A 9,258-nucleotide genomic window follows, 5' to 3' on the forward strand; every position below is an offset into this window, starting at 1 on the left:
ACATGCGGGGGGGGGGCTGCCACTCACGGGTGGGGCTTGACCCAGATGTAGTTCTTGGGGACGAACCCCTCTGCGCCCCGGAGCTCGGCCTTGTACCAGTTCTGGTCGTCTTCCATGTTCAAAATCTGCGGGCGGGAGAGACACGGTCACCTGGCCACCTAGGAGGGACAGCTGTCCCCTGCTGAAGCCCCACGCCGGCCCTGGGGCCCACTTCCCAGAGGAGAGAATTTGGTTGGTGGCTCGAGCTTACGGCAGGGAGCTGGAGCGCAACTCTCAGGTCGTGCCACCCAGAACCCCGGGTGCTGGGGGACAGAGCCGGGGCCCCTCAGTCCCCGAGCTGTGGTCCTGAGCATGGGGGGCCCACAGCAGTTGATAACGAGGCACAGAGCCGGGGGTCGGGGGTAGGTCTGCAGAGGCCCCGCCGAGCGGTGGTCACGGGGGTCACTCGCATTTACAAGCTTCACGTCTGAGTTCAGGGCTGATGATCAGATGGGGGCTTCAGACACCGGGGAGCAAACGAGAGGCCTCTGGGCTGCCCCCTCGCCCCGCAGGTGGGCCGAGGGGAACCGAAACCTGAGCGGGGTGGGGGGGCCGCTACGGGCGGGCGAGTGGGACGCTCAGGCTCCCTCCCCACTCCCTGGGCAGGCTCACCATGTGTCACCCCTTCTCACACCAGCCCCAGGGCCGCCTTCACCAAAGGCTGCTTCCCAGAGGAGGACACAGGCCCAGACAGGGGACGGGAGCAGGGCCACACGGCAGGGGTCTTAGGACCGGGGCTCCCCCCGCCCCGGTCTTCACCCCGTGCCTCCTCCCACATTGTCTCTGGACCCCAACCTGGGGGTCATCTCTCCCCTAAGTCCCAGAACAGGTCCCCACGTCAGGTCAACCCCAGTGGGGATACGGGTTGAGACAAAAAATCAGACGCAGATCCGCAGCCCAAGCAGGGAGCACCATGGGAGCAAAGGCTGGGACAGCAACTCAGGTGGTTTGGTTTTACCAAGAGGAGCTGAGATTTGCCCCCTGGGCCCAGGCCTGGCCTCTCCCTCGTCTGTCTGCCAGGTCCCTTGAGCCGCTCCTTCCTGCCCCCGCAGTCTGGGCCAGACCAGCGTCCCCAGGGACAGCTGGAAGCAGGTGGCTGACTCAGGATAACTTTTGCTGAAAACTAAACAAAACAAAAAACCCTCCCAACTTAATGAGAAAATTAGGGCCTGCGGGTCACAGACTCAGTGAAGATTCTTGGGAGCGTCGGGCTCTAGACCACTCTGCCTGCCGCTGACTGTCTCCACAGCCCTGGCATCAGTTTCCACATCTGTAAAATGGGCACATCTCTGGCCTACACGGCACATGGCAGTGTTTTGTGACCTGCAAAGTCCTGTGTGGACATGTGGATGTGACATATCTAATTTATCCCAGTTTTGTTTTGGTTTTGTATTCCTGTCACCTCCACTCCAGGGCAAGACCCGGAAATGTTCTGATTGGTTGTATTAGCTGAATTCTTGCTGTTAACATTGTTCAAAGCCCCCAGACCCTCTGAGACATGGGAATTCCCGACCTTCCCTGGTGAAGCTCACACCTCGGCCTGCCCCTGCTTTGCCCCTGCAGTGCCCTTCTCCTGGGTGCTGTCTTGTGCCACCGTCCCCTGGCCAGTGCAGCCACGGAGCACCTCCTGCATGCCAGGCGCTGTGCCCAGCTCAGTGATATAGCAGGAAGCAGGAGGTCACATTTTAGTGGGCAGAGGCAGACAAGAAACAGGAAGGACACAAGTAAACAAGGTAATTTAATGTTCTGCTCTGTGGTCTGAAAATATACGTCAGGATGACATAGAAGGAAGATGCCTGGTTGGGGGCAGGGGGATTGTCAACAGGGGACAGGTGGGGGTGGGCAAGAAAGGCCTCTCTGAGGAGGTGGCGCACGAGCTGAGGCCCAAATTACAGGAAGGAATGAGACATGAGAAGATGTGAGAAACAGTGTTCAAGGCAGGGGGAACAGCCAGTGCCAAGGCCCGAAGGTGGGAGCAAGCTCTGGCCCCTGTGTCTGCAGTTGGGGGGTGGGGGCAGTGCTGTGAGTTGAATGGGGAGGGTGAGAGCTTGAAGGTCTTGTGCTCCGGGACTGAGGGGGACGAGGGGTCTGTGAAGAGCAGGCCCAGGTGAGCTGTGAACGGGGCCTGGACTGGGGCTGCTGAGACGTGGTCAGATCCGGGGTAGGTTTTGGCAGAGCGGCTGACAGGCGAGATACACGAGACGGAGAGGAAGCAGCAGAGACAACCCCAGGCTCTGGGCCTGAGCGCGGGCAGGCGGTCGTGACCGCCAGCTGCTGTGCAACAGGTGCGAGAGGAGGTGGGGAAGCTCAGGGTGGCTGGGTCAGGCCTGAGGTGCACCGGCCACCACCGGGGAAATGCCAAGAGGCCGTGGGCTCCCCGAGTCTGGGTCCTGGGGGCCAGGCTGTGCATGAAGACGTGGAGGTGAAGCCACCACCCACATCTTTCCTCCAGTGGGGAGCAGCGGGGTCCTGTGCACCCAGAAACGCCTGCCCGTCGGCGAGGGGGGCTTTGTTCCAGGGAAGTGACATTTGGGGCCCCTTGTCCAGAGTGGGTCCATGTGCCACCAGGCTTTCGTCTAAGAGCAGAGCTCAGACTGGAAGAGTAGCATCCTTGCCGGCTCCCAGAGGCTGAGATCTGCGTGTCTGCCGGTCACTGCTGGGCTGGGACAGGCCTGGCCCACAGCCAGCGTGCAGGAAACATGCTCACGTAGGGACAGGTCGTGGAGCTCAGCCACCAGCCCCACCCGCTGTCCCCGGCCCCAGGGAGGCAGAGGGGACACAGGGCGACATCGCAGCCACGTTTTTATGGTTACAGAAATCAGACCCTGGACTAGCGTGGGATGGGTGAGGCACTTTGGGTACAAACTTTAAGGGAGCTCCAAAAAAGTCAGGAATCAAGATAGAGAATATTTTAAAGGAATATGTTAAAAAATCAAAATTTCTGAATATGGTCATTAGTTAATAATAATGTATCCATATTGCTCCATTAATGTAACAAATGTACCAGGTTAATAATATAAAATGTTACCAAGGGTGTGCGTGTGAGTGTGTGTGGGCGGTGGGAAGGGGCGGCAGGGTGTCAGACTGGAATTCCTCTGTACCATCTTCTCGATTTTTCTGTAAATTTCAAACTGTTTTAAAAAGAGTCTATTTAGGGACTTCCCTGGTGGCACAGTGGTTAAGAATACGCCTACCTAATGCAGGGGACACGGGTTTGAGCCCTGGTCTGGGAAGATCCCACATGCCGTGGAGCAACTAAGCCCGTGCGCCACAACTACTGAGCCCGCGCTCTAGAGCCCGCGAGCCACAACTACTGAGCCCACGTGCCACAACTACTGAAGCCCGCGCACCTACAGCCCGTGCTCCGCAACAAGAGAAGCCACTGCAATGAGAAGCCCGCGCACCTCAACGAAGAGTAGCCCCCGCTCGCCGCAACTAGAGAAAGCCTGCGTGCAGCACGAAGACCCAAAGCTGCCAAAAATTAATTAATTAATTAAAAAAAATAGTCTATTTAAAATTTAGTGCAAAACACTCCATCAAACTCTTAAATCAGGGACTTCCCACGGGGTCCAGTGATTAGGACTCCAAGCTTCCACTGCAGAGGGCATGGGTTCAATACCTGGCTGGGGAACTAAGATCCTGCGTGCCGTGCCGCGCCGCATGGCCAAAAATTTTAATATTTTTTTAAATTAAAAGAAAAATCTTAAATCAAGGCAGGCTTTGACCCGGCACCTGTACAGCTGTGAGAGGAAGGACCCTAACTCCACGTGTGGCCCTGGAAGGATCATTTGCTCATCTCTGTCCTGTGAGGAAAGGCAGACGTGTGAACAAGGAAGCGTGATTTGCTCACAGCATGCCTCCCAGGAGTGACCGCTAGCTCCTCAAGGCATTCTTTCTGGTGTTTTTTTCTAGGCACAAATCCAACGCGTGAATGTCAGTTTCCCATCCCTAAAACTAATATCTATTGATTATGGGTCAGTTGAATCTGTGCATGTTCCTTTGCATTCTGCTTTTTTGCCACTTAACGTTGCTTCATGAGCATTTTTATGTCGTTAAACGCCCCCCTCCCCAAAGAGCATTCTTAGGGGCTGTGTGATATTTTGTGCCACCCCTGGGCAGGTAGCTAGGGTGAGTCCACACTGCAAACTCACCCACGCCCCGCAGCCCCACCTGCTGCATTCTCTCCATCCACCCTCCTCCCCCCGCTCTTTGCAATGGCTGGGTCCTGCTCATCCTTCAGCTCTCAGCTCAGGTGTCATCTCTTTTGAGAGACTGCCCTGACCACCCCCCGCCATCTAAAGCTGTCCCCCTGCCCCTCCCTCCCACCCACCCTCTCCATTCCATCTCCCCAGGTGATTTCTTCCACCCATTTGTCACCTCCTGACGGCACGCACCCTCTGGAATGTCCGCTCCGGGAGGGCAGGGACTGGGCTTCGTCCACTGCTGTGTCCTCGGCACTTAGGACAATGCCTGGTGCTGAGCAGGTGCTCGAGGGCTTGACAAGGGTTTGTTGAATGAAGGAAGGAAAAAGCAGCCCCTCCGGTGGCCTGTCATTCCTTGAAAGGTCCCTTCCTGGGTCTCCACGGACACTAGGAGCAAATCCCATTGGGGTCTTAGCCAGGGTCTCGGCTAACATCTCCTTCCTTCCTTCCTTCCTTCCTTCATTCCTTCGACACCCCCGTGTCTTGCTGGGGGCCTGCCCTGTGCCAGGCACTGTTTTATGTCCCTGCCCTCAGGAGCCTTGGTTAGAAGCAAAGACAGCAGGAGTCGGCCAACGCTCTATCAAAGCTTAGTGGGAAACTTGGCCCATCTTGGGTGGGCAGGGGTGAGCACAGGCATCTAGGAGGGAAGCGGGGATGTCACCGTCTTTACAACACTTGCCTTGGGGGACCCCACGGATCTACTCCCTCCACCCTGGTTCATCCCTCTGAACCTCAGGTAGACCCCACCGGTCACCCCACTCCAAGTTCCCCACTGTTCCACTGCCTCTCAAGCCCCAAAGTCTGGAACTAGAGACTCCAAACTGCTCTCGGATCGGCAAACGAGGCCTCTGAAACAGACCTGGATCTCAAGAGTCTCGTGCCCTGGCTAGGTGGTGCTGGTGTCAAGCCTGCCCCATCCCCAGCTGGCCACACATCCACAGGTCCCCCCACCAGCCACTCAGGGGGGCCCAGGGCTGGCATCCCAGCACAGAGAAAGGGGGACATCCTCAAAAAGATGCGGTTCTTCTTGGAACCGTCCACCTCCTGACCTAGCCCAGCTGTTCAGTGTCACGGGGTTCCGAATGCAGGTTCCAGAGTCAAAGGACAGGGGTTCACCTCTGACCCCACGCCAGGCAAGCTCTGGCGCCTGCCTGTGCCTCATTTAATCACCTGTGAAGTGGGGCCTCAGCAGCTTAAATGGGTGTTGATGCGCACCGCTGAGCTCGGACCTGGGGCTCTGTACGGGGTCAGCACACGGAGGCCTTGTCCCTTCCTGCGCCCCGGCTCAGACTGGAAGCCTCATGCCCACTGCGCCGGTGCAGAGACCGAGGCCCAGGGAAGGGCAGGGGCTTCCTGAGCGTGACTTGGTGGCAGCTCCAGCGCCCGACTTGTGGCACGGCCCCTCCCAAATCAGGGCCCTGAGCTCTGCTTCCAGATGCAGACTTGTAAGCAGGGACATTTCCTGAGAGACAGAGCCCGGGAGCCCATCTGCCTGGGTCGCCCTGGAAGGCGTGTGTTCCTCCAGAGGCCAAACAAGGGACCTGAGCGGTGTTGAGGCTTATATTCCCCTTTCTCACCTGCAGGGAAGCTCGTCTGGACCCCTAATCATAGTGGTTTTAGCCCCAACAGGTTAGTGGGTGTACTTAATTCCCAAGACCCTCTCTCTGTCCCTCTGCATCCGTCTCTGCCTCTTCCTCTCTCTCTCTTTCCCCAGCTGTCTTTTCAAATTCTTTCCTGGGAAACGGTGTTGAATCAACCCCTGCCAGGCACTATGCTGTCTCCTTGAACCCTCACAATGGCCCCCAAAGGAGGATCACTAACTATCTCCCCATTTCTCAAATGGGGAAATTGAGGCTCAGAGGGGTGGAGGTGGATTGTCCAGAGTCACAGACTTGATAACTGGAGAAGCCAGGCCCGTCTTCCTCCAGAGACTGGACTCTGTTTGGGGGGCTGTCCGGGCCCTGGTTTTAAGCACCCCGCATCCCACACGAGGCCAGCTGAGCCGGCTCTGGCCACCCTACCTTGAGTGTGTCCCCCTTGTTGAAGGCCAGCTCATCGCTCTCTGTGGCCTGGAAGCTGTAGAGAGCCACGGACTCCATGCCGCTGTCCCCGAGCCCCGGCAGCTGGGCTCTGAGCAGGGCCAGTAGCTTCCTGCTTCCTCTGCAGTCGAGGACCGTCTTCCTTTGTTTTGAGAGCGTGTTTGTGCTTTTGAAGCTGAGACCGAGACTTCCCCTGACAGAAGAAACAGGAAGCAGAGATGTCCCAGAACAGGGCGTGTGAGCCACAGGCCCACCTCAGACCCCAGGGAGTCCCCAGGCAGCCCTGGGAGTGGATCCTCCTCCTGCACCCGCATTACAGATGATAAAACTGAGGACCCAGAGCAGAAACGCTGCAAAGCCATCCCCAGCTCAGACACTGTGTCTTGCGGTGCCAGCCACGCCCCCTCATTTGCCGATGTCCCCTCCACAGTTTCTAAGCTCCGATGCCTCCTGTGACTTCCCACTGCCTGCTGCATCGACCCCACGCTCCTTGCCTGACAACCAGGGCCCTTCCAAGCCACTACCCCCACCCCCAGCTCTCCAGACTCATCCTTGGTTACTCCCCTACTGTCTGAACAAACACGGGCTCCAGCCACGTCCGAGGGGCACCCCACATGTCCATTTCGTCCTCCAGCCTTTCCACATGAGAGGCCCTCTGCCTGGTGCTCTCTTCCCCTTTCTCTTCCCAGGAGACTCCTATTCATCCATCAAAGCCCAGTTCAGAAGATGCCTCTTCTGATTTAAACACCGGGCACCTTCAGCGGGATGGCAATCCTAAGGTCCACAAGGACTGAAAATAATCTTGACCTTTGCTTCTCTCCAGGGAAGGAGGGAGACCTGGACCTGGAAGGGGAAAGGGAGGAAGAGCCCTGTGTTGTTGGACGGGAATTGGATGAATCAGCGTGAAGTCAGATTGGGTTTTTTCTGTAAAAAAAAAGAGTTTTTCTTCCTTCACTTATATCAATAGGGTTACATCATGCTTTCAGATTTTAGTCAATGGATTATGATCTATTACTATTATTATTTAACTTTGATGCTTACATTGTCCCAGATTTGGCCAGTGGCACCTCCCTTCGAGATGTCCCCTTGTCCTTTTGACACATCCCCACCATTCTCTGAGCTCTTCCCATCTCTCTGATGGTAGGTTCACACTCTTCCAGGACTTCTGCCCCAGCCGTGGAACCAGGCATCTCTGAGGGGTGGAAGATGGTGTTTAGAACCCAGGATTCAGCTGGTGTTGGGTGGGCTCATCAGTACGGAGGTGTCATTGTTTCCAGGCCCTCTCCGCAGACAGAGGCAGGAAAAAAATAAATAAAATAAAATTATATATATATATATATATATATATATATATATATATATACACATATTCATTATATATATACACAAATTCATTTTATATGTATAAACTCATTATATATATATATGTATTTGTATTTTTAGAAATATATTTCCTGTATACTCGGCCATAAACAGGAACGAAATTGGGTCATTTGTAGCGACATGGATGGACCTAGAGACTGTCATACAGAGTGAAGTCAGTCAGAAAGAGGAAAACAAATATCATATATTAACGCATATATGTGGAATCTGAAAAAATTGGTACAGACGATCTTATCTACAAAGCAGAAATAGAGACACAGACGTAGAGAACAAACGTATGGATACCAAGGGTGAAAGGGGTGGGTGGGATGAACTGGGAGTTGGGATGGATGTATATATACTATTGATGTTATGTATAAAATAGATAACTAATGAGAACCTACTGTATAGCACAGGAAACTCTACTCAATGTCTAAATGAGAAGGAAATCCAAAAAAGAGGGGCTATATGTATACGTATAGCTGACCCACTTTGCTGTATGGTATAAAGTAACACAATATTGTAAAGCAACTATACTCCAATTAAAAAATAATACTAATAAATATATCTCCTATCTCCTAGTGGACAGAGTGAGTCCATATCCATATTTCTGTGTCTATCTCTATGTGTTATCTATATAGCTATGGATAATATTAGATTAGATTAGTAGATTAAAAACCATGAACTCCATCAGATATGAATCGGTGAATGCAGGTGAGGGGTATGTGGATGTCGTGCCATTCTCACAGCTTTTCTTAGGGTTTGAAAGTTTTCCATGTACAAAGTTGGTAAGATAGATGTGACCCTACAGAGATCTCAAAATTAAAGGTTTAGTTAAAACAAAAAAAAAAGTTGAGGGAAAATAAGAGGAAGACTGCAGAAGCCATCACCTTCCTGGAGCCCCCCGAAAGGCCGGGGGCGGGGGCGGTAGCAGCCCAGGCTCAGCCCAGGGCCCATCCTCGCCTCTCCCCCAGCACCCCCTGCTCCCTCAGCCCAGACCCCAGGACAACAGGATGTTAGCAGGCGCTTCTTTCCGGCTCCGTTTCAGCTGAGGTTTCAAAGCCTCAGAATCATGCAGTGAGATGGGGGGGAATCCACCCCACCCCAAATCTGAGGTGCCTGGAGGCAAGAGCGGGGAGGGCTCCCCTTCTGAAGCTGAGTGTGTGTCCTCTGGTGCCTGGGGACTGGCACCAGAAAATTTTCTGTTTTTCAAAGTACTTATGCTGTGCCGAGTCAGGTACAAGAAGGTGAGTAGGTCTCCTTAGGGGCTCCGCCTAGCAGGCGGCAGAGCCGAGCTGGCCTGCGCCCGAAGCCCTGTGCAACGTGGCCCAGAGCCGCTGCTGGGGGTCAGGAGAGCCGCAGGGCCAGGGTGGGCAGCGGGCACGTGTGCCCAACCCCCAAGGCCACCCAGGACCCCGCAAGTGGGGCTTGACGGAGAGGACCCCTGGTGGGTTTGGCACCCCGACAGAGGGTGGATGCTGGGGCCTAGAATGAGGCGGCGGGGGGGGGGGCAGAGCTGGCAGCTGGGAGGGCATCGAGCTCCATCACGGGCTGCAGCTGGGTCTCCATGGGAGGCCCGTCAAAAGCCGCCCCCAGGGGGAGAAGTCATTGTCAGC

General features: G+C 54.9%; 1 protein-coding gene across 1 annotated transcript in view; it reads right to left on the reverse strand.

The window, feature by feature from the left end:
- The window catches only part of GRAP (GRB2 related adaptor protein), an 18,776-nt gene extending 12,292 nt beyond the window's left edge, over nucleotides 1-6,484 (reverse strand). The window contains exons 1-2 of the mRNA XM_007448406.1: nucleotides 6,263-6,484; nucleotides 28-125 (exon numbers count right to left, since the gene is read on the reverse strand). Of these exons, the coding sequence (XP_007448468.1) occupies nucleotides 28-125; nucleotides 6,263-6,340 (176 nt within the window). The 5' untranslated portion in view covers nucleotides 6,341-6,484. The remainder of the gene's footprint in view (nucleotides 1-27; nucleotides 126-6,262) is intronic.
- Between the last annotated feature and the right edge of the window lie 2,774 nt (nucleotides 6,485-9,258).

Source organism: Lipotes vexillifer, unplaced genomic scaffold, assembly GCF_000442215.2.
Source record: "Lipotes vexillifer unplaced genomic scaffold, Lipotes_vexillifer_v1.1 scaffold533, whole genome shotgun sequence".
Taxonomy (NCBI): domain Eukaryota; kingdom Metazoa; phylum Chordata; class Mammalia; order Artiodactyla; family Lipotidae; genus Lipotes; species Lipotes vexillifer.